This window comes from Lemur catta, chromosome 3 (assembly GCF_020740605.2).
Source record: "Lemur catta isolate mLemCat1 chromosome 3, mLemCat1.pri, whole genome shotgun sequence".
Classification (NCBI taxonomy): domain Eukaryota; kingdom Metazoa; phylum Chordata; class Mammalia; order Primates; family Lemuridae; genus Lemur; species Lemur catta.
Window position 1 is genome coordinate 28,642,663 of NC_059130.1, and position 26,939 is coordinate 28,669,601.

The 26,939-nt window shown below is 58.4% G+C and overlaps 2 protein-coding genes across 5 annotated transcripts; one reads left to right on the forward strand and one right to left on the reverse strand.

The window, feature by feature from the left end:
* On the forward strand, nucleotides 1-16,610 carry ZBTB7B (zinc finger and BTB domain containing 7B). Of its 4 annotated transcripts, none has more exons than XM_045545236.1 (4): nucleotides 1-25; nucleotides 199-299; nucleotides 12,716-13,878; nucleotides 14,293-16,610. In XM_045545236.1, the coding sequence occupies exons 3-4, from the start codon at nucleotides 12,722-12,724 to the stop codon at nucleotides 14,756-14,758; spliced, it is 1,623 nt and encodes a 540-aa protein (XP_045401192.1). In that variant the 5' UTR covers nucleotides 1-25; nucleotides 199-299; nucleotides 12,716-12,721; the 3' UTR covers nucleotides 14,759-16,610. The 4 variants fall into 4 exon arrangements, with proteins under 4 accessions (XP_045401192.1, XP_045401193.1, XP_045401196.1 ...); XM_045545237.1 differs by having other exon boundaries at nucleotides 4-42; XM_045545240.1 differs by lacking the exons at nucleotides 1-25; nucleotides 199-299 and adding an exon at nucleotides 6,235-6,339.
* Nucleotides 16,602-26,734, reverse strand: DCST2 (DC-STAMP domain containing 2). Its single transcript, XM_045545235.1, has 15 exons — nucleotides 26,387-26,734; nucleotides 26,063-26,233; nucleotides 25,632-25,733; nucleotides 25,191-25,388; nucleotides 24,795-24,860; nucleotides 24,076-24,289; nucleotides 23,760-23,917; nucleotides 22,913-23,077; nucleotides 21,863-22,030; nucleotides 21,619-21,719; nucleotides 20,774-20,904; nucleotides 20,312-20,439; nucleotides 19,855-19,948; nucleotides 19,609-19,749; nucleotides 16,602-16,839 (listed from the first exon to the last, which is right to left on the reverse strand). Exons 1-15 carry the CDS (start codon nucleotides 26,727-26,729, stop codon nucleotides 16,623-16,625), a joined length of 2,397 nt encoding a protein of 798 aa, XP_045401191.1. The 5' UTR covers nucleotides 26,730-26,734; the 3' UTR covers nucleotides 16,602-16,622.
* Nucleotides 26,735-26,939: the final 205 nt, after the last annotated feature.

The following is a 26,939-nucleotide window of genomic DNA, read 5'->3' on the forward strand; positions in this document are numbered from 1 at the left end:
GGGGGGAAAGCAAGCAGGAGGACAGGTGAGACAGCAGGACAGGTGAGGCGGGCCCTGAGGGGGGGGCGAGTGGGAGCCAGGTGAATGTACGGCTCTCGGCGGCCGAGGGGGGGCGGGCGGCAGGAGGAGGCAGAGGGCGGCGGAGGAGGAGCCCCCCAGCAGCGAGCGGCGAGCGACTGACCGCGGCCTTCTGACCAGGACCGGAGCAGGGCCCCAAGCCCCCGGGCCTGGCGGGGGACGCGCTTCTCCCCACACCCTGTGCCTCAGCAGCTCCAGCCAGCAGACCCGACGGCCGTGAGGTAAGTGTACCCCACTTTTATCTTCTGGCTCGAGGTTCACTAGACTTGAGACTACTGCAGTGTCCTTCGTCTGTCCTGTAACTGGGACCCCCACATACACACGCATGCATACCAGATTCCCACCACTCTCCTTCCTTGTGCCTTCTCAACACCTTGGGTCTTTGGAATTGGTTTTAACTGGGAGGAAAGGTAGAGAAGGAACTACGGCTGCCCCCCAACCCTGGGCGGAGGGTCCCCAGAAACTTTCTCTGCACTTCTCCTGGGATCAGACAGGCGGCTCCGGGATGGAGAGGGGGTGAGGCGGCGCTGAGCGTTCCCCTAGTCTCCTCCATGACTTTAGGGGGGACCCCAGACCCGACCGAGTTGAGGGAATGGAAACGCTGACGGACTCTAACTAGGACAACGCGCCCCCCCTTCGCGCCCCCTGGCGCGGCGGGTTGGACCCGGGCCAGTTGCATGGGGGTTGGGGGGGCACAGGAGGAGCCGAGGCTTGGGGGAAAGTTACCGGCTGGACTATTCGGCTTCTTGCGCTTCCAGAGCCGCGCTTTCTCTCCAGTGGTAGTGGGACTCAGCGACAACCTCCAAACGCCATAGAACGACCCCTCTCTCCCCTGTCCCTCAATCCCACCCCCTTCTTCAGGCTCCAGTCCTGCCGCCACCTTTTCAAAGCCAGCTCATGCCCCCCAGAACCCAAGAGCAAGGGTGGGTGACTAGGAAGAATTCTCCTACCTACCACCCGGCCCTCTCACCGGCGCCGGCGCACCTGCCCCTAGTCAGAGTGGGGGTCGCTACTGTGTTGTGGAACCTACAGTGTGCGCCTGGCAGAGGGCTGCCATTCAAAGGGGTGGGGGGCGCTGCTTTCAATTTCCAGCTTTCTCTCCCTCCTCCCACCCCATCCCAAGTAAGAGAGCGACGTGTCCCGGCCAGAGCGAGGGGGGGCTGGGAGTGGGGGGGCGGCGTGGGCAGCGGGTTGTGCCCGGACACGTGCCTGCCCAGGCGCCCCGGCCCTGCTGGTGTTTGGAGAGAGGGCGGGTCCCCTGCCCCCCGCCCCGCACAACCCCCACGTATCAAAGGGCGGCTGAGACGTGGTGAGACCTCGGGGCGCCCTGGGGGGCGGGGGGGGGCGGGGAGCCTGGGTCCGGAGCAGGGGAGGGGCAGAGGCGCCGGTGCTAGCTGACCCACAGGAAACGAGCGCTGCTGACCTAGTTTGGGACACCGGAAGTGGGTGCTGGGGAGAGGGGGAGACCGGCAGGCTGTCCTGGCTTCCGGGCCAGGTGGAGGGCGTTCTTGTATTGACCCCCGCCCGAATGCCTTGGAGACCCCTAGTTGCAGTAGAGAATGGGAATGAGTCAGCGCAGCTATTCCCCCTTCCCCCAACTTATTCCTGGAGGAGGCAGACCTTTTATCAGGGGCCCAGGGGCGGGAAGCCAGATTGGGCAGTGAGGGGTTAAACCAGAATGGGAACTCTCTGTTCCCTAAGGGGGTGTGTGTGTGTGGGATTGGGGGGGAGGCCTGGAGGATTATGGGGTTGCCTTCTGCTGCCCCACACACACCAACTGGTTTGGTCACCCCTGTACCCGCCTGGCACTGCTGGGAGAGCTGGCATGGAGTGGGCATCAGGTTGGGAGGAGACAGTGGCCATAAGAAGTGTTGTGCTGGGTTGCAGAGGGACATATTTGTGACTAGGTTTGGGTGGTAGTTAGTGTTCCTCCTTAGTGGTAACTGGGGAGAAGGGCAGGGGGCTCCCCCTGGAGCAGCTGATGAAACAAGGAGAAATCTCTGTCAGTGCCTCCTGTCCCTGGCCCCCGGGACCCCAGCTCCCCCAGCGTGCCTCTGTTACATGGTTGCTGTGGGCACGACACAGCCTGCTGGCACCCCCAGACACTGTCCCCTCCCTTGGGTACCACACCCCCCCCAGCCTTGGCACAGAAGTCAAAAAGGGGTTAATACCACCAGAAAGGGGCTCTGAGGAAGAAAGAAGGCAGTGCCCACTAGGCTCAGGTGTCAAGGAGAAAGGCCTGCTCTAATGGGACTCTCATCACTACTAAGCCCTGGCTGATATGGACCCTAGTGTCTAGGAGACAGGTGCTGCCCTCTTCCCCTTCCCCATGGTGCCCCCTGGCACCCAGGGCCCCCAGCTCCTCCTTGGCCTAGTGCCTGCCCAGGGAGGGTGCGGCGGGCAGCGGGGGCTGGGCTAACAATGCACCATCAGGCCCTTTGTGTGCTTGCACTTGGCACCCTGGGGAAGGGTGGGGGAGGGGGGCCCAGCGGGCATGGGGGGGCGGAGCGCTCTGGGGTGGGGACTGTAAAGGCTAGGGGAGAGAAGCAGAGAATGAAAGCAGGTGGGGAGGAAAGGGAAGTAGGTCAGATAGGGTGCCAGCCCCCCATTCCAAGCCAAGGCTGAGAGAACCAGCCCCTGATCCTATATGGCTGCTTGGATGGCATCATGTTGGTGCCTGAGGCACAGTCTAGGACTGGGTATTTGGGGTCAGAAGTCACTGCCCAAGGGACTACTCAGATGGAGGAAGCTTGGGCTGGCACTGCCCCATTCTTGATGGCTGAGAGACCCAGTTTTGGCCCAGTACCAAGGCCCCAAGATCAGTAGTGAATGGGCTTCAGGGAGGCCACTGCCCTCTGATAGAAGCCTCTGGACCTGCTTTGGGGCTTCCTGCCCTTCCTGAGAGTGAAGACTGCCCTGACACTAGGCCGTGGGGCCTATGCCTGTTTTGGCCTAGGGCTGAAGAGAAGAGTGGGGGAGGAAGGTGGGGACAGGCAGACGGATAGGACCCTGGCATGGGGTGTGCCCGCCCTGGCCTCTTCCCCCTCCTTCTGCTGAGTAAACTCGTGAGTAAACTTGACGTTTTGCCCGGACAGTTTGAAGTTGCCTCGCCGCCCCCCCACCCTAGTCCTGCCAACACACAAGCGGCCAGGCGCCAAGGCGGGCCTGGGGAACTGGGGGGAAGGGGATAGAGCTACTGTCATCCACCATCGAGGCCTTGGGAGAAGGGCAGGAAAGACCCCACCACCATCCCCTGCCAGCCAGGCCCTGGTCTTGGCAAGAGCATTAGTTGGGGCCTGTAAGCATCTGTCCCAGAGCCTTGGGGAGCCCAGGGAAAGTGACCTCAAAGCAGGTCCTCTGCCCACTTCTGACTTCCACCCCACTAGGGAAAGGTACCTAGCTGCCATCTGGCCCCCTGAGTTGCCATCTTTAATGTTCACAGGCTGCCCAGCACAGGGAAAAAACTACCTTTAGCAAATTCCCCAAGGAGGCCACAAATGACTGCCCTCTTCATTCTGTCCCACAACCTAGGTTGGGCATCTTAGTCCTCTCTTCCCTGTGGCCTCCCAGCTGCTGTGACCTCTGCCTTGGAGGATATCATCCTTATTTGCCAACACCCTTCCTTGACCTCACACCTGGGCCTAACCCCACATATACCTTCACTGTACTCACCATCGGGGCTGGCCCTGACCTCCCCCAACCCCTTCTTCTGCCTGCTCGCTTCCCCAGAACCGGGTCAGCCTTCAAAGCTTCCCAGCCTGCAAATACCTGTGCCAGATCCAAGAGTTGAGGGTGCCCCAGGCAAAAGAGGGCTGAGGGCAGGCAAATGGAGCCAGTGACCCCCATAAATACATGAATTTGCTACGACTTGACATCCCTAATTCCTCTTATGCCTCCCCAGGTCACCAGAATGGCAGGGGGGAAATGCCTTCCCAGTCCCTGCCTAGCCTCAGAGTGGGGCTCCCCCAGGCCCTTGCTTTAGACCTCATGTCTCTGGCTTCAGTTTCCTTCCTGTTTCCACCCCCCCCTACTCCTCCCCACCCATGTACCCCTTTCAACAGACATCCTCTCCTCCTTCCTTCCTCCTTTCCGCCCCCTTTGCCTAGGAGCAGGGGTCCTCTCCCCCACCCATGGACCTCGCAGCCTTTTACTTCTTAAACAGTCCCCTTGGAGATTCGTAACCAACTCCTCTGCCCTCCCCATCCATCACCCATCAGCCTGAGGAAGGGGAGAACGCCAGGCTTCTCAAGGGAACTACAACTCCCAAGGTACATGCAAGGCAACTGTGGTGCACACTGGGAGTTGTAGTCCTCCTTGAGCTCTCAATTTGGCTGAGTCTGGAAATGTTTCTGGATAAAAGGTAAAAGCCTGGGATGGGTCAGAACATGGGTACCCTCTACACCCCCTACTTTGTTCTTGCCATCCCATTCCCATGTGATGCCATATACCCACGAATGACATCTGTCTCCCCTGCTGAGACATGCTACTCATCCTCACCTAAGGCCCCACCCAAAAGATGCCCACACCCTGCCATGCTGCCCCTGGCAAGGGTGAAATGGAGGGGCCTCATGAACTCACTCCCTGCCCCCTGCCCTCTAGGCTGGTTCCCTCCCTTTATGGGGATCAAAGGGCAGAGAGCGGCCCCACCCCACTCCCTTGCAGGCTTCAGGCACTCAGGCTCTCAGGAATTGCAGGGACTTTGGTGCACAAGCAAATGCTTGAGCAGGGGGAATGCTGGGAGGTTGGTGCCTAGTGGTAGGGAGACACACTGGCCCCTATCCTGAGCCGTGGAGGCTTCAATAGTTGCTCCGGGGGTTACCCATAGACTCCTAGGCTGTCTTTGTGTAGGCCCTGACTGGTGTGCTGCTCTTGAGGAGGTGGCTTGAGAACAGGGTCTTGGGCCTTATCTGTAGGGCCTAGGGGCCTCGGCCTGCCTGGCTGGCACCAAGGCACAAGAGTGACCCTCCCCCACCCGGGGCCCACAGTTGGCATGGGGCTCTGGGAGCAGGGGGGTAGGAGGGAGAGGAGGGCAGGACTGCCAGCATCCTGGTGGGTAGGTGCCAACCGGGCCGGGAGCTGGTGAGGGGCACCAGGCCAGCGGAATTGAGCCAGCAGCTGTTGGGGGGAAAGGGGAGGGAGTACTTTAGGGGGCATTTCTGTGGTCCCCCCAAGCCTAGCAGGACTTTGGATGGCCTAGTGTCTGGGGGACACTAGGGTACCTCTCATTCCAGGAATAAGGGCCCCGAGAGTTGTTTAAGTGAAACTTTGTGGCCCACCCATCTCTGGGCTCAGAGCCCTCCTGAGTTGCCCCTCAGGCCCAGGCGGGTCCCACCCAACCGGCCAGGGTGGCAGTAGCTTGCGCAAGGGGTGGGGCTAGGCGCTTCCCAGCAGATGCCCCCTCCCAGCTCCTTCCTCTTTCGGTGCCCACAGCTCCCCCAATCTGTCTACCCCCCTCAGGCCAGCTCTGTCCCCCTGATCCCCCTGGCTATTGGGGGCTGGCACGAGTGCTGCCCCCTGGCCTGGTTGGCAGGGGCTGGCGCCCGGGAAAGGAACTGTGGTATGTGAGTGGGTTTGGGGTGAGGCTATGGGGAGGGCGGGGTGCCGCCTTGCCCAGCCCCTGAGGGCCCCAGCCCAGTACAGAGTAGGGAGAATTTGGCTAGCTCCCAGGGGGGCTAGAGGCCTACTGGGGTCTGGAGGGCCTCCCTGTGGTCCCCTATCCCACATACCCTGAGGGGCTGGGACCTGGGCACCTGTCACCCCTGGCACTGACTGTCCAGGGTTCTCCTCCTCCCTCTTCTGGCCACTGCCGCCTCCTGTCCCCTCCCCTCCCTTCTTCCTTCTCCTGGTCCCACCTCCAGCAGCCTCTCCCATTGCTCCTCCTCATCTCTGTCCTCCTGGACTGTCCCTACCTTTCCTGCCCCTCACCTTTTTCCCCTTTCAGGACGAAGGACAGGCGGGGGTGGGTACAGCTGGGCTTCGGGCACCACAGGCAGAGACTCCAGAGACTCAGGGCCCTCTCCCACGCTGCCAGCCCTCCGGTAACCCCTCCCTCCAAGCTGGGGGGAGGGGGGACAGCACCCAGAGGGTTAAGGCTGTAGGGGGGAGGGGCTGGGCCAGGTCGTGGGCGGCCCCTTTGAAGGAGGGAGCTGGAGCGGGGAACAGCCACCCTACCTGCCCCCCAGCCTGGCCCTCCCCCACCCATCCCAACCTGCTGCCCCCAGGGGCCAGGAGGAGTTGCCGGCAAGGCCCCTCAGCGTTCAGGTGAGTAGGCCCTGCTCTGGCTTGGGAGATCAGGCCCCAGGGGGGCTTGGAGGCCTAGAATTGGCCAAGGGTCAGAGAAGGACTGAAAAACAAGGCTAGGAAGAAGGTGCCCGAACGTCACTGGGGGGGTTTAGGGAACCGAGGGTCTGAGGAGCTGGAGTGTGGGGAGGCTTCAGAGTCTAAGGAGACCCAAGAGGACCAGGAGAGGCAGAAAAGGGGCCTATAGGAGCAAGTGATTGCTGGGCCAGGCCAGGAGGTTGGACAGGGAGCTGGCAGGGAGCCGGGCCCCGGGGATCGGGCTGGGGTGTCCTCTGGGGCTGGGGGGCTCAGGTTTCTGCTGGCGGCTTGGCAGGTGTGGGGTTACCAGCCAGCTCGGTTACCCAGCTGGAGACACTAGGCTTGGGGGAGGGGGTGGGCACAGGGTAGACCCTGGCACCTTGTGCGGTCTCCTCAGGCCCTAAGGGGAGCTGGCACTACCCAAGCAGACACTGCTGGGAACCCTGATGGCCAGGGTCTGTCCTAGCGGACAATTGCCTGTCCAAGGTGGGCACCCTCCAGGGAAAGTCCAGCAGCTCCAGGGCTGGAAACTCTGACGGGCAGACAGGCACAGATTGTCCCCCCCACCCCCACCCCACATCCGCTCTCACTGCACACCGCTCCCCCCCTGCCACTTATCCTCCCCAACTGGCCCCCAAATTTTGGTCCCCCGCTTCATCCAGAAGGGGGGCATGGGTGCCCTAAAAGCAACCATCTCTTGGCAAGACCAGGCCTTCGAGGGAGGGCCCTAGTTCTTGATTTAATTCCTCTTCCCCTCTCTACCCCCCACATGCCTGGGGAGAAGAGAAGGGATGCCCAGAAAGGAGAAAGTGGGAAATGCGTAAGTGAGAGAACCAAAGGGGAAAAGAAGGGAGACAGACATAGGGATGGTTCCTAAGGGGAGGCCTAGGGACACAAATGTGGTAGAAAGGACCCGAGCCCGAGAGGGCTAGGGAAGGAAAGCAAAGGTGAACCTTGTGGAGGGAACAAGGATTGGGGAAAGGAGTAAGGGAACAGAAAAGGGAGGCCAAGAAAAGGTCAAGAGTAAGGGCTGGCTGATGGGCAGGGGATGCCCAAAGGCGAAGGGGCAAAGGCTGGGAAAGAGCGTTCCCCCTATTCCTTTCTCCGCCATCTTTTATCTCCCTCTTATTTCCCTTGATGGGGCCTGAGGGGCCATGGGCTAGGGCTGGTGTCATGGGAAGAAAACATGGGGGAGCACTGAGGTGTCCCCCTCTTCAGGAGCTCTAGAACCAGGATTGGGGAATTTGGAGTTGGGGAGAGACTTAACCCCCACAGCACCGGGAAGCAGCCAACTCCCCTCGCCTCCTTCCCCCTTCGTGGCTTGCGGTCTCTCTTCCCCGCCTCGGCCCCCAGGAAGTGTGAGTGCTGGGGGTGGTGAGGTTAGGAGGGGGAAGCGTCATATGGGGGATGGGGAAGGCATGTGCAAGCTTGGGGGGGCTGGGGTGGGGAGAGGAGGGTTCCATGAGTACCTAGGGCATCCCTGGGCAGAGGACTTCTCCTTGGAAGCCCTTCCAATCCTTGAGTGAGATGTGGCTCAGCTCCTTCAACCTGCCTCCCCAACTGGGCGGTCCAGGTGGCTATGGTCCCTGGGCCCCAGAGGCCCTGGGAAGAGGTGGGGGATGCTTGGAAACTAGGATTCCTGGGTCCCTGAGGACTTTGGATTGGCTGTCTGATTTCCCCACCCCCCAGCCCAGCCGCAGGCCAAAGCCTTGGCTTCGTGCAAACTTAGCTCCAAAAAACAGGAAGAGAACCTGAGGCTGGAGTTGGGGGGTGGAGGGGGCTGGAAGGAGAAAGGAGAAAGAAGTAAGGGGGAGGGGTGGCCAGCCAAGGCACCAGGAGAATTGGGAAGAGCCTCAAGTCTCTCCATCATCCCTAGCAGGAAGATGTCACAGCCTGGTCCTCATCCTCCCTCACCCCAAGCCGCTGCTCCTAGAGAAGGCTGGCCAGGCCCCTCTCAGGCTCCTGGGCAGAGCCTAGAGGTAGGGGCCTTGGAACCTGGGAGGGGGGGCTCTGTGTGCCTGTGTCTCAGGCCCATATCTATTTTCTCTGCCGCTAATCCTGGTTCCGCCTGCTGCCCCCCACACTAAGCCTCACTCCCCTAATCCCCAGGGTGGGGGGGAAGGGGAGCCAGCTTTACTCAGCTGCCCTTTTCAGGGCCTCCTATCCCTGCCCTTCAGCTGCCTCAAGCCAGCAGTGTTGGCCCTGGTGCCCCCCGGCCCTGCCCTGGACGCTGCCTGAGGTCAGCACCTGGAAAGAGTTCCCATCTCCTTTTTCTTTCCAAGACCAGGCCAGTGTCCTCTACATTTTGGTTTCTCGGTGGTGGACATACCCTGGCAGGTGCCCTCGAGCACTGAGGGGTAGGTGATAGGTGCTCCCACCTTTGCCCCCTTCCTACCTTTCTCACCCTAAAGTCTTCCCCCAACCAAAGATGGGGCAGGCTTGACTCAAGGCCCAGTTTCAAGAGCGCTGCCCACCGGCTTGGCCGGTCTAGCAGGCCTGACAGTGAGGGGAGCCTGGAGCGGGGTGGCGGGAAAGAGGGGAGTGATGGGGCGGGGCCCCCTGTTCTTCCCCTTACCAGGCAAACAGACCTCGCCTGGTTCCCTGGCACAGCTGCCCCCCCAACCACCACACACACCCATGCCCACAAGGTCTTAGCAAGAGGGGGCATGCCAGGCTGGGTGGGGATGGGCCGCCTTCATGGGTGTCAGGGGGCTGGGCCCTGTGGGATGCAGAGGTGGGAAGGGTGCCCAAGCTAGGGTGGGCACCCTGGCACCAGTGCCCCACCCTGGCACAAAGAAGGGGGAGGCCTGCACCCCATCCACCCCTCCCAGATGATGGTCTAGGAGTGCCCCCTTGGCCTGGTTGGCACCAGTATAGTTCCAGGTGGCACCTATGTTGGCACAGGTGCCAGAACTCTGGGTAAGGACTGGGGGAGTTTCCCAGAAGCTAGAGAACCTTATGAACACCCTCTCCTTCCCACACGTGTCCTCTGCCTCTCCCCCTCCTTCATTGCTACTTCTTGGCCATGGGCACTGGATTTGGGCCTAAGGAGTTAAACACCCACCCTTGCCCAATCTCTGTGTGAGTTGCGTGGTGAACCAGCCTGAGCCTGTGACCTGACAGCGGGGTCAGCCAATCAGCACCCCCGCCACACCAAGTTGCCACGGAGACCAGCCCTGGGGGTGGGAGAAAAGAGGCGGGCTTAGCAGCGGGAATGGGTGGGGTGGGTAGGGAAGGAGGGAGAGGGATGGGGCGAGCCACGTGCCTGCGGGTGCCCAGCTCTCAGCCAATGGTAGGAACCTGGCTCAATGGACAGCTAGGACAACCCCACCCATCCCCCTTAGGAGGGACAGGATCTACTTGGGCCTAGGAGGGTGCCTACTGCTGCTTAAGTGGCCGCAGCCTTCACCGCTGCTGTAGCCCCCCCTGCCGCTGCCCTTGCCGCCATTGCCACCACTTTTGCCCACCTGGATTTTTGTTTGTTCCTAAGTTCTGGGGCCATTTGCCACTTGTAGCATTTGTAAAGTACAGACAGGAGAACTAAAGGGAGCAGGGAGAGAGACTGCTTGGCCCCCAGAGAGAAAAATGATTTGGGGACTTAAGGTGGGAACAGGTGGGCTACCTAAGGGTACCCAGTTGTAGCTTACAAGCAGAGACAGACACGTGGGTGCTGCTCACTCAAGTCTTCTGTGCAGGAGTTCTGGCACTGCAATGAGAGTGGCAGGCAAGCAGGCAGACACAGACAATGCAGTTCTTGTGTCCTAATGAGGAAATTTGTGGCCCTTGACTCCCCCAAGTGTCTCCCCCACCAAAAAAAAAGCCCAAAACCTTTTCCTATCAATGGCCAGGGCTGAACAGCTGCTGGAGTGGCAGAGAGAGAGAACACTTACAAAATGTCAGAGGGACTTGCTCTAAGAATCAAATGGGCTAGCCTTTAAGATTACAGATGAGGAACAGGCCTCCCCGGGAAAGGAGGTGACTTGTCCAAGGTCACCTGGCTCCCTCAAGGTGATTTGAGGGAGGTTGGCAGACCTGTCCCCAAGTAGTTTTCTTAACAGAGGCCACCTGTATAGTGGAATCTGCCCTGAGGCTAGGCCAAGGCCAGGCATTTATTGAGTTCCTACTGTGCATCAGCCATTGTGCTGTACTTGGTCTGTTAACCTTCACAACAACCCTTGTAGTCAGGTGGAATTATCCTCTATGGTAGATGAAGAAAGAGGCTCATAGATTAAATCACTTGTTTAAGATCACAGAGGTCTAGCCGGGCGCGGTGGCTCACGCCTGTAATCCTAGCACTCTGGGAGGCTGAGGCAGGCGGATTGTTTGAGCTCAGGAGTTCGAGACCAGCCTGAGCAAGAGTGAGACCCCCGTCTCTACTAAAAATAGAAAGAATTAGCTGGACAACTAAAAATATATAGAAAAAGTTAGCCGGGCATGGTGGTGCATGCCTGTAGTCCCAGCTACACAGGAGGCTGAGACAGGAGGATTCCTTGAGCCCAGGAGTTTGAGGTTGCTGTGAGCTAGGCTAATGCCACGGCACTCTAGCATGGGCAACAGAGCCAGACTCTATCTCAAAAAAAAAAAAAAAGATCACAGAGGTCATCGGTGGCAGAGTGAGGATTCAAACTCAAGCCTGGCTGACTGCAAAGCCCAGATCTTCTCAGGCCCCAACACTGTCTCCAGTTGCTCCAGACCCACAAAATGTCAGGCCTCAAAGGCTTCCATTCCCAGCCCCAACCCCCTCCCCCTTGTATAGCTGATGAGGAAATTTAAGCAGAGAGAGAAACTGACTTGCCCAAGGTCAAGATAGTAGCACAGCCAGGACTTCAAGCAGGTCTCACCCCCTTCCTGGCCGGACTTATGCCCCAACCCCTGCCCCACACCTCTGCCAGCCTTGGGATTACTGCCTGCTCTGTGTCATCTGTGGCTGTGCCTTGCAGAGGAAAGCATAGAGGGTAGAACCATGACCCTCTGAAGAGAGGGGGCTCTCCTGGAATGGGGAGGGAGAGGTGGGAGGTGGGGGGAGGGATGGGACTGGAACTTGGCCTATTGGCAGTAGGGGGGGGGGCGGGGCGATGCTTATCTGTGTGGGGCAGGAAGCACCCGCGCCAGCCCGAGACACCCCAGCAAAAGGTGGCTGCTCCTTGGCCCCATGAGGGAGGGGAGGATGTGGGGGGAGGGATGCTGGGAGCTGTGTTTCCCATTTGGTCTCTAGAAGGGGGGGATCTAGAAGAGGAGATGAACTTTTGGTAGCTGGGGGAGGGGCACAAGGAGGAAGAGGCTGGTGCTTGGAAGCTGCCTGCTCTCGTTTGCATGTTTTACATTGTCCTACATGCTTTAGAGAGATAACTTGAGTTAAGGCATCTATGCCTGACCTCCAGCAGATCTTGGTCCAATGTGAATCTGAACTCTTTCACTGGCCTCTCCCCTGGCTATGAGGAGGTTTCATTGCAAAGACCATTACCCCACTTTTCAGATGGCTGAGGCTGCTGCTAGAGCTACTCAGAGTCCTTCAGCCAATTCTTCATGAAGCCTGAACCAGGACCCAGGCATCCTGTCTCCCTGTCCAGTGCTCCTTCCAAAGGGATGGGGAATGGGGCAGGTGAAGCAGATGGGTCTCTAGGAAAGGGCTAGAAAGGCAGTGTTCCTGCTCTCACAGAGGCAGAACAGAATAGTACAGTGGTTAAGAATAATGACTCTTATAGGCCGGGCGCGGTGGCTCACGCCTGTAATCCTAGCACTCTGGGAGGCTGAGGCGGGTGGATCGCTCGAGGTCAGGAGTTCAAGACCAGCCTGAGCAACAGTGAGACCCCGTCTCTACTAAAAATAGAAAGAAATTATCTGGCCAACTAAAATATATATATAGAAAAAATTAGCCAGGCATGGTGGCGCATGCCTGTAGTCCCAGCTACTTGGGAGGCTGAGGCAGTAGGATCCCTTAAGCCCAGGAGTTTGAGGTTGCTGTGAGCTAGGCTGACGCCACTGCACTCACTCTAGCCCGGGCAAAAAAGTGAGACCCTGTCTCAAAAAAAAAAAAAAAAAGAATAATGACTCTGGGCCCACTGCCTGGGTTTGAACTGTGTTCTGCACTGAACTTGGAAAGTCACTTCACCTATCTGAACCTCATTTTGCTTGTCTGTGAAATAGATGATAATCATACTGCAGAGGGTTGTAGAAGATTAAATGAGTGTAAAGTGCTTAGCAGAGTGTCTGGCATGTAGTCGTCCCTCAGTAAGTGTTGGCTAATGTTGGTACTCCTTCCCCAGACCCTCTAGCAGGGCTGAGCGCTCGTAACCTCCCCATCTACTTGACCTTGCAGGAGAAGATGGGGAGCCCTGAGGATGACCTGATTGGGATTCCATTCCCGGACCATAGCAGTGAGCTCCTGAGCTGCCTCAATGAGCAGCGTCAGCTGGGCCATCTATGCGACCTCACCATCCGGACCCAGGGCCTTGAATACCGCACCCACAGGGCTGTGCTGGCTGCCTGCAGCCACTACTTCAAGAAGCTCTTCACTGAGGGTGGTGGTGGGGCTATCATGGGAGCTGGAGGTGGCGGGACTGCCACTGGGGGAGCAGGGGCTGGTGTGTGTGAGCTGGATTTTGTAGGGCCCGAGGCACTGGGTGCCCTGCTCGAATTTGCCTATACAGCCACGCTGACCACCAGCAGCGCCAACATGCCGGCTGTGCTCCAGGCTGCCCGGCTGCTGGAGATCCCATGTGTCATCGCTGCTTGCATGGAGATTCTGCAGGGTAGTGGGCTGGAAGCTCCCAGCCCGGACGAGGATGACTGCGAGCGAGCGCGCCAGTACCTCGAGGCCTTTGCCACAGCCACGGCCTCTGGAGTTCCCAATGGTGAAGACAGCCCTCCACAGGTGCCCCTTCCGCCACCGCCACCACCACCACCACCTCGGCCTGTTGCCCGACGTAGCCGCAAGCCCCGAAAAGCTTTTCTGCAAACCAAGGGGGCCCGAGCAAACCACCTAGTACCTGAGGTGCCCACAGTGCCTGCCCATCCTTTGACCTATGAGGAGGAGGAGGTAGCAGGCAGAGTGGGCAGCAGTGGGGGCAGTGGGCTGGGGGACAGCTACAGCCCTCCTACAGGGACCGCCTCACCTCCTGAGGGGCCCCTAAACTACGATGCCTATGAGGGTGAGGAAGAAGAAGAGGAGCTGGTCTATCCCCCGGCCTATGGGCTGGCACAGGGCACCGGGCCCCCCCTGTCCCCAGAGGAGCTGGGCTCAGATGAAGATGCCATTGATCCTGACCTGATGGCCTACCTAAGCTCCCTGCACCAGGACGCCCTGACACCAGGCCTGGACGGCCAAGACAAACTGGTGCGCAAACGGCGTTCCCAGATGCCTCAGGAGTGCCCCGTCTGCCACAAGATCATCCACGGGGCGGGCAAACTGCCGCGCCACATGAGGACCCATACCGGCGAGAAGCCCTTTGCCTGTGAGGTCTGCGGCGTTCGCTTCACCCGGTGAGCCCCCGGAGGGGGGGGGCCAGCAGGGGCCATAGGCGGTGTTGAGGGAGGAGGGTGAGGAGTGGAGGGAAGCAGTAGTTTAATAGAGCTGAGGTGGAGGTGGGTGGTCCTGGAGGGCCTGGGGCATGCATGGGTTACTGCAGTGAGGAGACACCAGGAGAAAGAAAGCCAAGGGTGGTGGGTCTGGGCCATGAAGGATTTGTTGAGCAGGAAGGCAGTGTTGGAGGCAGAGGAGCAGATGATGGGAGGGCCCAGTCAGGCTGGAGGCAAGCCAGCAAGGGTATCCTGGGGCAATAATGGGGAAACCAATGGTGAGGGACGAGAGTGGAACAAGACTTGGGAGCATAACCAGGACAAGCCAGGGATCCCATCCTGAACACCTCTCTTGCCCTCCACCCCTGCCTGTGCCAGGAACGACAAGCTAAAGATCCACATGCGGAAGCACACAGGAGAGCGCCCCTACTCGTGCCCGCACTGCCCAGCCCGCTTCCTGCACAGCTATGACCTCAAGAACCACATGCACCTGCACACGGGGGACCGGCCCTATGAGTGCCACCTGTGCCACAAGGCTTTCGCCAAGGAGGACCACCTGCAGCGCCACCTCAAGGGCCAGAACTGCCTGGAGGTGCGCACCCGACGGCGCCGCAAGGACGATGCGCCTCCCCACTACCCACCACCTTCCACCGCCACCCCATCCCCTGCTGGCCTCGACCTCTCCAATGGCCACCTGGACACCTTCCGCCTCTCTCTGGCTCGTTTCTGGGAGCAGTCAGCCCCCACTGGGCCCCCAGTCTCTACCCCAGGGCCTCCTGATGATGAGGAGGAGGAGGGGACACCCACCACACCCCAGGCTGAAGGTGCCATGGAGTCCTCTTAAAGAGGGACAAATGGCCAGGCTGGAGCAGCACAAGGCCGGGGACACCCATGCCAAGCAGTGGGACAGATAGAGCTGGGGTCGGGGCATTGAGCCTTGCTGGCATCAGAATCAGCCCCTTCCCCCCCAGAGCCTCATTCCAATTGCAAGCTGAGAAGGTTTTGGGGCAGAGGTTCCCCAAATTGGGGTGATCCCCCAAGGAGTGATACATGTGATATGATGTATATACTTACAGCTGTATTGTAAATGTGGGGTCCCCGTCCCCAGCTGCTCCTGGGGAGTAGAAGCAATAATGTATTTCTGATTTGTGGGGTCCCACTTCGGCTATGCGGGTTTCTAAGGGGTGGGGGCTTGGGACCAAAGCCTTGCCCCGCCCCCATGCCTCTTGGGGGTTTTGGCTGTGTAAGGGGGTGAAGGACTGCCCCTCCCTTCCGAGACCCCTCCTTCCTGGTTTCTGTTCCCTTTTCCTGGCAGTGAATTATGCAAAGGGGGCGGCAAAGGAAGGGTAGGTGGGGGAAAGCAAGGTGGAAGCTTGAAAGACTGGGGGACTGGGCCTGTAAGGAAGGAGCCATCCCAGTCCCCCTCCGCCCCGCTCCCAGCGCTGAGTCATGGGGTCCTGGAGGAGAAGGGGGCGGGGTGGCCTGATTGGCTCGCCCGCCCCTGGGGGCAGCGGGAGGGGCCCCGCCCTGCTAGGGGAGCCGCTCCGCTCCACTCCTCTCCCCTCCCTTTCCCTCCCCTCCCGCGGCCCTGGGCAGGGAATGTCTTGTTCCCGCCGCTCCCTCCCCGAGGCCAGAGGGCAGGGCGGGCCGGGCGGCGTCCTACCCTCTTCTCCTCCTCCCCACCTCCTCCCCGCCCAGGTGCGAGCCAGAGCCGCCGCCACCGCTGCCGCCCCTGACTCACGCCGCCCCCGGGCTGGCGCTGGGCACGGTGTGGGACAGAGTGAGGGGTTGGGGGAGCCTTGCGGAGAGCGGGCGAGCCGGCGCCATCTGGCGGCCATGCCCTGCGCGGGCGAGCGCCCCCGGCGGCCGCTTGGAGCGAGCTGTCTTCGCGCCCTCAGCCACCCGGCTGGTGAGCGGGCGCCCCCTTGCCAAGGCAGTGGGCAAGTAACCTCTCGCTCGGCCGCTGGGAAAGTGGGCCGCGGCCCTGTGGGAAAGAGGTCCTTTCCCGGCTCCTTGCCAGCGGGCTTCCTGTTGGGTAGGGGAGAATGACCCCCTCACTCTTAGGATTGAATCCACCCCCATTCTGTACATAAGCCTCTCTGTTGGTCTTGTTGAAATCTAGTTTCAGATTTTTAACTACCCAATTCTGCTTGGGGTGGGGGGTGTCTCCCCCCCTTCATCGCTGGGTGCTGGACCCCCGTTGTGGCCTGGGCTCTGCCTTGCACTATTTCCCCTCCCTGGCCTGACGGCCCCTCGCCCTCCTTAAAAGGGGCAGGTTCAGGGGCCCGGTGCTCTTCTTCCCTCCCATGCACCTCCATGCCCATTTGCACAGCTGCCCAGGTACCCCCAATAGTGGGGAGGGGTCACAGGGAGGGGGTAGCGGGACCAGTCCCTGTATCTATTTAAAAAGTGATGATGTAATATATTGGGGTGGGGGGGGAGGTCAGGTTGCCCTGGGCCTCATCTTAGCATTTCAGGTGATGGAGGGAGCCCAGGGCTAGGGAGACCTGGGGCCTAGCCCCAGAGAGTGGGGACAATGTGGCTTCCCCTCTCCCTACTTGTGGCTTTCCCAGTCAGTGCCTTAGTGGGGGAGGCATTCCCCCCTCTCCTGTTCCCTTCCCTTACCCCTGCCCCCCCACCTCGGGTGTAAACAACAGGAAGAAATAATAATAATTTAAGATTCACACTTGTGTCCACTTTTGGTTCCTTTATTCTTGAGGTGGGAGGGAGGGATCAGGAGGAGAGGGAGGTGAGAGAGGGACTGGGGGTTCTGAAGCTGGGGCGGGGGCTGCTTTGGGGACAGAGAATTTCTGAGGTGGTCCATGGGGCTCAGGAGGCACTGGAAGGCTGGCAGGCTGACTGGTCTCAGGTAAGGGCTGCTGCTCGTGCCTTCTCTGCCGGGGCCCCTTCTCTTCATCCGGGTCACTAATGAGGAAAGGAAGGGGGGTGGCCTGGTCACCAACATTCTGTTTTCACAGGTGCGTTCCTGCCCCTGCCTGCCCCATCTGTTCAGATCCACTTCTATTATTTACCATCCACTCCTGTCTTCCTGCCATGAGGCATACAGCCCATGGCTGTAGAGATTTTCTGATTTTAGGTTGACGCTGAGGGTGGGCAGTGACTTGCCTGAGGCCACATGGCTAGTAAGGGCAGAATCACTAGTGACTTCAGTGATCACACCTGCCCAAGGCTCAAGCAGCCCCTCTGCTGACCCAGCTTTGAACCTCACTGGGCTCTCTGGAACCTTTAAAAAGAAAGCTTTGCTTCCCCTTCAACCTCATCACGACATCCACCGCCCCATTCACACTGGAATGTGCCCACTAGACAGTTTTTTTGCAGTCCTCCCAAGTGAAGGCAGCTTAACCTTGTCAGACCCAGCTGACCCGTAGTGTTTTTTGCAAAGCCCCTGGCAGCCACACCACCAGCACTGTGGCTGGCTCCTCAGGCCTCCCAGACACCCTGCCACATCCATCCAAGACACCGGCACTAGACTCTGGCTGCTGTGTGGTCCAGCAGCCTTCTCATTGGAGGACCCATCCAACGTTCTGGCCTTTCAATTCTCACCTCATTGGCCCGACTGACCTTCATTCACCTCTGCTCCCACTCAGACATCCTCAGCCTCAGCCATTCATTGCAGTCATCCCAGAATTCTTCCCTTGCCCACTCTCTGAGCCCCTCCTGTCCAGCCAGCTCTCCCTTCTAGCCACTGCCCCAGCTCTAACACCTCACCAAAACACAGACCCTGGACTGCCCCTGGGGCCTCAGCCACTTCTCTTCCCTAAGGCCAATCATCTCAGACACTCTTACTAAAGACACCTCAGCTCTCTCTTGTCCCTCTCGTGACCTGCCCAGAAAAAGCCCTCAACCCTTGAATCCTGTTCATGGCTACCACATTTGCCAGAGAAAACCACATAACCACACTGGAGCAGTCATTACGGGTTATGGTTTTCAACATCAGCTGGGCCTTTAATGCTACCTGGAAATCCCTTAACCTCCCCAGTCAGCTTCTTTGCATATTCCACGGGGCAGGTCTTTCAACCTCCACCACCCACTTCTTGAAACTTTTATTCTCCTCCCAGCCACCCCTTTGCTCTCTCAGCAGATGCCCTTGCCTCCTACTCCCCAGAGAAAAGCAAGGCCACCAGGCTGGAGCAGGCTCAGCTCTGCTCGGAAAAACCCGCGCTCTCCCCTCCTGCCTCCACAAGCCTGCTCTTTTCTAAGGCCACCTTGTCCACCTGGCCCTAGAGCCCATCCCTCCCTCTTCAATGCTCCCTTTCTTTTTCATTGCCTAAATGCTCAGATCTCCCTGTCCTTGGATATAAAAAATCTTTCAGTGCTGGATCCCCTTCAAGCTACTCTCTAACCATGTGAGGCTAACTCCCTCCTCTTCGCCATCAAGCTTACTTTTTAAAACTACAGCAGTTATTATATTAATAGAATTACCAAACTTCTCGGGACAGTGGTACAGGAACCACATACCCTGTTTCTGGAATGTGCCCACTGGACACATTGTGTCCTCTCTACCAGTCACCTCTGAACCCATCATGATCGGGTTTAGGTCTTCCTGATGCCATGAAAAATACTGCCAACACGCCACTCCAATGATCTCTTAACCATCTGTCTTCAGATGGTCCTAATTGATTTCATATGCTCTGCTCTCCTGCCTTCTTAAGCCTCTCCCCTCCTTGGTTTGTAATTGAGCTCTTGGAGTTCTGTCCCTGTCCCCTCCCTCTCTCTGGCTCTGCACTCTACCGGGATGACCTAGCTCCTCCTCTCCTCCTGTCTCCAAGTCAACAACACCCCCCCCCCCAAATATACCTCTAGCTCAGAGCCCTGCCCCTTTCTAACTGTCCCCTGGGCATCTCCAGCTGGATGCCCTATAGACATCTCAAAAAGCTTAAACTGTGCCAGTCTCCTTGACCCAGAACCTGTTTTTCTTCCTTCTCTAACACCTGCCCAGTCCCAAGCACAGAAATCCCAGTCACCCTCAGCACCTCAATCCTGAGGTCACCACCAACTTCTCCCGGGCTAAGACAGCCACCTCTCTGGTCCCCCTGCTTGTGCCCAATCTCTGCTCTGCCTTCCAAGCTTATGACAAGTATGAACACGTCACTTTCCAACCTAAGATCTTCAAATGGCAAGTGAGGCCCTTGCCCGTCTCTCCTCACCTTCACTTCAGACCTCATCTCCCAGCAGCCTCTGAGGTCTCCACTCAGACACACCCCCTCAGGCTCTGCCCTCCTGAAAGCCTCACATGCTCCAAAGTCACACAGGCCTCCCCCTGGAATGCTTTCCTCCCCGTCTCAGCCTAGCAAACCACCAGGCTGCCCCCCAGATCCAGTTCCTTTTTTTGCCTCTTCTATGAAACCTTCATTAATAGATAAACAGCCTTCAATGAATTGGTTGTTCTGTCCTCTGTGCTGCCCAGAGCGTGCTTCACTCCCTTATTAGCGTGCTGATGACACTGTTGTTATCTATTTGATGTCACTGTCCTCCGCTGCATGGGGAGCTCCTCCAGGGCAGCATTGCTGACATAGAGTGGGCACTTGGCAAACTTCCGTTCCTTCCCTCCCCCTCGTCTCCATCTCCAGCCCTAGCAGAGGTCCAGGCACCCAGGAAGTCCCTTGTAAATGGGATAGAACATGCTCACGCCTCGCAGTTCCCAGGTGCCAATTCCTTCTGCTTCCCACTGACCTGAACTCGGAGCTGGACTCTGTGGAGACGCTCCTGTCCAGTGCTTCTTGGAGCCGTTGCCGGAGTAACCACTCCTGCTCAGGGTCCTTCCTTCGAGCTGCAGCCAGCCATAGCTGGGGGCCCTCCTCATCACTAGAGTCCCTGGAGAAGCCTCCCATCTCAATGGCTCACAGACATCCTGGGAGAAGGGTGGCTGCTCCCACTGCCCCCACAGACTCCAGCCACCCATGCCACTGAAAGACTCACAGCTCCAGCTCCAGGTCCCCCTGGTAGGAGAGGGGAGATGCACATACGGAGCAGGTGTTGTCTAGGAGGCGGAAGCAGGTGAGGCAGTAGAGGCCTAGAAGAGGCCAGGAGGGAAGGAGGTGAACTTGAGGCTGTCCAACCCCCTGTGTTCCCTGATTTCCAGGACTTGCCTCCTCCATCCCACCCTGAAGGGACCATCTTGTCATGGGGTGCACAGTAGGGAACTGCTGCAATGCCACTTGCATATAAATCCTATTTATACCCAGGAGAATTAAGGCAAGCATAGAGAAAATGAGCTACCTAAGGGCTCTATGTAAATGAGAACATGCATAGTAATGAAGGGAGGGTAAAAAAGGTGAGATATCCAAGAAGTCCATAAATAAAGGACCACAGTTGACCATTATATGCAACTGTGGTGAGTCCCAGCAGGGAAAGGCACATTTCTCAGGGGTCTCACCTTTGCAGCTCGGGGTACTACAAGACACAAAGTTCTCCATGTCTGCCTCATCCTGGAGCTGCCCACAGCCCAGGCAGTAAGCCTGATGTGGCCAGAATTGGTTGACAAATGGACCCAAGCAGGGGCACCTGAGAAGAGAGGTTACAGACACTAAGCAGGCCAGCCTAGCCCTCCTATTCCAGCACTGACCTCCAAACAATCGAGAGGACTTCCTGCAGTCTAACCTCCATCCCTCTGATTTTAGCAACAACCTCTCTACTTCCCTGTCCTCTTTTCTCCCTTCACTCCACACCCCTAAGGATTCTCATCGTTAATTCTCCTTCTCAGGGCATGAGTGGCATGGAATGGGCACCCTCTTCACCCAAAGCTCTTGATAGTTAGGAAGACAGATCCATTCTAACTCCTGGCTCATTTTCTGTCCCCTCTCACCTCACCCTTCTAGGAAAAAGACAGTGGCCTCACCGGCTGGCCAGCACTAAGAAAGCACTGCTGTGGCCCTCGTCGGCTGCACGCCGCCTCACTGCTCGGTGCAGGGCAGATAACAGGTTGGTTCGGCGGCTCAGAAGTATGTTGTAGAGGTAGGAGATCCTTTCCTGAGGTCAGGAATGGGGTTCCACTTGCCCTTGTTTTTTCTGCACCTGTCTCCACCCCCTACCTTTTCCTTCTCTCCCACTCCTATGAATCCCCCTAGGCTTGGCTCAAATGCCCCTTCCTCTGGGAAGCCTTCTGGACTTCCCCCAGGTGGGGTTACCCACTCTATCCTCCGGCTTTCCATAGCACTTTATTCATTCCTTAATAAAAGTACTTTTTAAGTTGTAACATCTTGTTAAAAGCCCATCTGGCCTGACTTGAGACTGTGAGCTCCAGACTGCACGTGGTTCATCTTGGCACCCTGGAGCCCAGCACAGTGACTAGCATACAGTAGGTGCTCAGTGCATGAAGACTAAATGAGTAAACAAATGGCGAGTTTCCATTCACCCCTCAACATGCAACCACTGCCCTGTCCTCCCCTGGTTTTAGCAAAACTCTGGAGGCAAGCGCTGTCTCTGGAAGCTCTGTCCTCCCCTGGTTTTAACAAAACTCTGGAGGCAAGCGCTGTCTCTGGAAGCTCTGCCCCAGAGGCACCATTCCTCCCGGCCCTGCTGGGGTCCAGGGGACTGCAGTCCAGGCAATATGCTTTGGGTTCAACCAGAGAAGGGAGGGACAGGGCTACTGAAGAACTCCACGCTCTCAAAGCCAAGGCAGACAGCCACTAGCTTAGCACCTTGGGGAGGGAAGGGGCTGGCTGCCTGCCGTGGACCCCTCACCTGCTCCCGGGATGGATAGTAGGAAGCACAGATGACTCGCCGCAGCCGACTGACATAGTTGCCAAACAGAGTGACGAAGAAGCATAGGCCATACATGATGCCTGGGGACACAGCAGGCACAGTAAGCATCGCCAGTGGGCACGAGGTGCCAGCCACACCCCTGGCCTCCCGTCCCTCCGGCAGTCTGTGCCCCTTATGCCCTGAATGGTGCATTCCCCCAGGGCCGTTGGGGTGTGGTTGATACCGATGACTAGGTAGCCAGTGGCATCGGGCTCTGAAGGACGCAGGAGGCAGCGCGGGGACAAAATAGTGATGTTGCCTTGCTGCAGGACGTCAAATGCCGACACCAGGTCACGATAAATATTCCCGGTATAGCCAGTCCCTTTCACGGTTATAGATACCAATACAGGGCCTGGCACAAAGACACTGTGTAAGTGGCACTCATGGAAGTCGCCCCTATACCATGCAGAAAAGGGCACACCTTCTGGAAGGTGGAAAGTGGAGCAGTCCAGGTCATAGGCATGGCCCATACCTTTAGCCAGGGGCCTTTGATGCCCCAGGTACCCTCTTGGTGCCCCAGGGCCTGAGCCTCAGTCCTGGCACCCAGGACTGGCCCCATGGTCCAGCTGGGTGGCACTGGTGTCTGGTCCGCCTGCCCAGGCCCTCTCCCCTGCCTCCACGACCACCCAGAAGCTTTTATTTTAAAATATGGGCTGAGCACTGACTGTGTACCAGGCACTGGACTATGTGCTTTTTTATTGTTTGTTTGGGGGCTTTGTCTTTTATTTGGGGGGGAGGTTAAAACTTTTTCTGTTGGTCCTCCGGCATGCAAAATTAGATTAATTATATTCCTTGGCTTGTGGCACACTCTCAAGCAATGGTCTATAGGCAGTCAATACATATAATTTCATTTACTCCTTTAGCAACCCAGACTGCGAACTTTGTCATCCCATTGTTCCGATGCGGAAACTGGAGCTCTGTGAGGTTAAGCAACTTGCTTAAAGTCACCACCTAGTAAAGGACTGAGCTGGGATTTGAACCCAAAGCCAGTCTGACTCTAGAGGCAGTCTATTATGTTCTAAACTTGACCTGGGCACAGGTGTTACTAGGCAGAAGATAGAGTTGAAACATGGGCACAGTCAGGGGCTGGTGAGTAATAGTGACATGGGGACATTCAGGCAGTCCCCCATGGCTGAGGGTGGGAAAGAGGAAAAGGCTCAGAGTGGGTGGGGAGGACGCAGGAGCAGGCCGAGGGGGCTGCAGCGGGCAGGCGGGAGGAGGTGTAGATACTCACTGCGGGCCACGATCTCCCCCTGCAACTGGTACCGGGCCAGGTCGAGCACCCAGAAGACAGCGTAGTCCAGGAAGACCAGGAGCAGCACGAGGAGGAGGTGTCGGATAAGGTTGAAGGTCTCCAGGGTGTAAACAAACTGCTCCCATCGGGACAGGAAGATGGAGCCTGAGTGGGAGTGGATGGTCAGAAGGGTGCTCCCCAGTGCTCCCATTCACCAGATCCCAGCTCCTGGCCCTGATTGAGCCTGGGCCTGTTTGCGCAGCAGGAAGAGGAAAGGGAAAGAAGCTATGAGGACCCACGGCCAGGGTGGGAAACACTGTTCAGGGGTAGCGGGCTCCGTGGCTAGAGGAGCTGCCATAGCATCTCCACCTGGGCCCAGTGACCCATTCCCAGTCGCCAGGAACTCGCCCTCCTGGGCATCCCTCATCCCCTTACCTGGCTCCCCACCTCACAGGCAGTCCTCCCCTCCATTTTAGCACATTCATACTTCCTGCCCCCAGCCCTACCCTAACTTCACTTCCCCTATTCCATGTCTATTCGCCCCCTCTCTTTCCCACTGTCCTGACTTCCAGGGTGTTTCAAGAAACACCACCTCCCCCTTCCTGTCTGTCTGCATTCTCCAAGGTGTCCGCTCTCCCCAGCAAACTGAGAACTCCCCAAGGACTGGCTTTGTCTCCCCCTTAGCTTGAAATTTCCTTGAGCTCTGAGTTGTTTCTCCTCTCTCTGGCCCTTCCCCAAGCCCTACCTCATCCCTGCCTGCGCAGTGGCTTAGGGTCAGGCCAGGGGGGCTAGGGAAAGCCCTGGCCTCCCTGAGAGCCCCTGCTCTCCCCAGCCCGGGGGCCCTCACCCGGCTGGATGTAGCGGCCGGCCTCGTGAGCACTGAGCGGCAGCACCGTGGGCAGCCCCGCCATGGCGCGCACGGCCTCCATGCGCAGGAATCGACTGGTGATGTAGACGTTGTCGAAATGATCCCAGTTCAGGTAACAGTACCGGTAAAATAGGGCCCTGGGGGGATGAAGCACACATGAGGCCGCTCAGCACCCTGGACCAGACCCCACAGGGCACCTCCCATCCCACCCCGTGACTTCAGCCTCCCAGGGTGCCCTGGGGATGAGCTGGTCCCCACAGCCCTGGCTCTGCAACCGCAGCCCGCAGCCCCTCACTGAAGGTAGAGCAGCAGGAGCAGCAGAGGCGTGGTGTAGCCCATCAGAGCCAGGGCCTCTCGGGCGCGGTACAGCTTCATGCTGACAGCTTCGTGAAGGTCCACAGCTACCTGGGACAGGCTCCGAGACGCATTGAGATCGACAGAGAAGTGGTGGGTGGCTGTCATGTTGAACTCAAACTCCTGACGCACCCGGTTAATCAACTTTATCACAGCTGGGACCAACAGGTCCAGGGGAGAGTGAGCAGGGAGAGTCAGGAGAGGGCAGAGCTGCCCCCGGGCGAGGGCCCTGGCTCAGCTCACAGACCAGCCAGGAACCCCCAGTGCTTGCACCTACAGTGGACTGAGGAAGGGACAAAGCCCCCACATCTGGGCCATCGCCATGCATGCTTGGCACCCGGCATCACGCCCGGCACACAATAGATGCTCCAGAATGAATGATCTTGATGACCTGAGCTTGGGACAGGAGGCCCTGCTTCTGTTCTCAGCTCCTGCTCTGAAGTCGTGCTTTGATGAGGGACCTCCCTTCCACTGGGTCTCAATTTCCTAATCTGTACAGCACAGACATTGGCCTGGATGACCTCTTGAGGTCGTTTCCTGCTCTTGCATTCTCATTTATGGACTGGGAGCACTCCTGGCCGGCAATGGCCATACCAGGATGAGGGAGGGAGACCACTCGGGAGCACCATATGTGGCAGGGGCTAGGAGGGGGTCACTCACGGGTGCCGATGGCCTTGCGCAAGAAGGGCTGGATGTACTTGGGGATGACGCAGAACACCTGGGCCACTGAGAGTGGGAGACTGCTGAGTGTTAGGAGGAGGAGCAGAGACGCGCCCTGCTCCCCCACCTCCCAGGACCCCCTTCTCACAGGGCCTCTTGACTTTTCTATTAGCCTTCACATTTGTTCAAAGCCTTTAGCCCCTCCCTATTGCCCACACCCTCATTGGTCCCTCCCTCTGCCCCCCATCCGTACTGGGCCCAGCATCCTTATTGGGTCCATATTCATTGCCCTCTCTTGCTCCCCTGGTCCCGCCCTCCCAACTAACCCCCACATTCCCACCCCAGACCCCCAGCCCACATTGGCTCCTCCCTGCTGGTGGGCCCCGGCTTTCTCACGGCTGGCAAGTCCACAGAGCACCAGTTTGAAGGGCATGAGCACGTAACATAGGTGGTAGGCTTGTGGTACGACCTTCACGCAGCTGTCCTTGGCATCATCGAAAACCCGCGCACACTTCAAGTAAGGGTTTCCCAGCTCCGAGTTGCACACATCGCCGATGTGTAGGAGCCAATACCACACATTTCGCAGGGCCCTGGCTGGGGACAGCTGTGGGGCTGGTACCCAGGGCTGGAGTCCTGCAGCCACTTCTCAGGGTTTGGGGAACAATAACACAACACCCAGAGCTGGAGAGGCCTGTGGCCAGGGGCTTGGCTGTGCTGTGTCCAGTGGATACCAGTCAGCACCCAGGAGGGGCCCAAAGAGGCCTGGGCAAGGATGAGGGTAAGGAGACTGGGTGCCCCTTGACTTCCCCCCCAAATTAGTCATGGTAATGTGCTTACCTATATGCTTCACACCGTCCATGATTGACCGAAAGAACTTGCGGACCCGGTCAGCCACCTGTTTGGCCTTCTGGGCGATAGCTTTAATCTTGCTCAGGGCACCTGAGGGGCAGGGGCAGGGGCACTGTGGGCCTTCTCCTCTAGGGGCTGGTTCTCACATTGCCCCTGGGGCAGTGAGTGCAGAGGGGCTGCCACCCCGGAGGTGGGGAGCCTGGATGCCTGGTCTGGGAGATAGTTAATCTGGAGTGGAGGACGCCACAGAGTGCGAGTAAAGGGGTCTAACTGAGACCGGAGGTCCTTGCCAGGCCCGGATGCTTTGAGATTAAGACACAGTACCAGCAGAGAAGAATGAAGCCCAAGGACCGTAGAACATGCAGGGCAAGGGGGACATGGGGGCCAGAGGGAGATGGAGGCGGGTGGAGGAGACTTACTGACAAGGGGCTGCCTGGCCTGCTCCAGCATTTCAGCCGTCTGGTTCAGGGCCAGCTCTGCCCCACAGGCTACAGCCTCACTGGCCCGAGTGAAGTTGCGCAGGGTGTTGGCACAAGGCCCTTGCAGCACCAGCCCAAAGGCAGCCACCAACAGCAGCATCCGGCCCTGCCCTGGGGGTGACGGCTCCATCAGAACCAGGACCCCAGCCATGAACATGGCAGCAAGTCCTTGTAAGCCTTTGGAATATTTCCCTTAACCCTCCCCATCCCCCAGGCTCCCTCCTGACCCAGGACCTGTCCCCTTCCATGAGGTGCCAGGCTCACTGGAGAAGGCCTGGGGCAGCAGCAGGAAGACAGTGACCCGGACCTGGCGAGAGAATGCCATGCCCAGGCTAAGGAAGGCAGCCAAAGTGAGGGTGCCCACAAAGCAGCCCCAGGGGCTATGTCCTTCCACCAGTAGCTCCAGAAGCCCATAGGCTGTGGCCAGTGACAAGCCCAGGCTAAAAGCCCCCACGCTGAGGACCAAAGCGCGGGCCATGCTAGGCTCCTCATCCCCCAAGGGGTGCACAACATCTGTCATGACTTTGGGCATGGCTGCTGAGACCAAATGTTTGCCTGTCTCTAGGAGATGCCCACCAGGTTCTGGGCTCCTGGAATTTCTCGCCATATTCTAAGGTTCCGGAGGACTTTTCCTGCATGTATCTTGGAAACCTTTACCCAGTTCCAAGGACTGGTGCGGGAACAGGTAGGTCTCTAACCCTCCCCACATCTCAGAACAGAGGACGTAGAGCTCAGAGCTTGGCTGTGAGCCAGACAGGACAGGCAGGCAGCCCCTCCCCTCTCTCGCCAGAACCTCACGTCCAAGGAAATCCTTGAG

Excerpts from the sequence above, each read along its gene's own strand:
- DCST2 (XM_045545235.1), bottom strand. The coding sequence starts at position 26,729 with ATGGCGAGAAATTCCAGGAGCCCAGAACCTGGTGGGCATCTCCTAGAG. Across the intron at positions 25,734-26,062 it reads GGCCAGGCAGCCCCTTGTCA|GTGCCCTGAGCAAGATTAAA; the intron begins GTAAGTCTCCTC and ends CCTGCCCCTCAG. Across the intron at positions 22,031-22,912 it reads GGGGGAGATCGTGGCCCGCA|GCCCTGTATTGGTATCTATA; the intron begins GTGAGTATCTAC and ends TCTTTGTGCCAG.
- ZBTB7B (XM_045545239.1), top strand. The coding sequence starts at position 8,280 with ATGTCACAGCCTGGTCCTCATCCTCCCTCACCCCAAGCCGCTGCTCCT. Across the intron at positions 8,376-12,715 it reads CTCCTGGGCAGAGCCTAGAG|GAGAAGATGGGGAGCCCTGA; the intron begins GTAGGGGCCTTG and ends TTGACCTTGCAG. Across the intron at positions 13,879-14,292 it reads TGCGGCGTTCGCTTCACCCG|GAACGACAAGCTAAAGATCC; the intron begins GTGAGCCCCCGG and ends TGCCTGTGCCAG.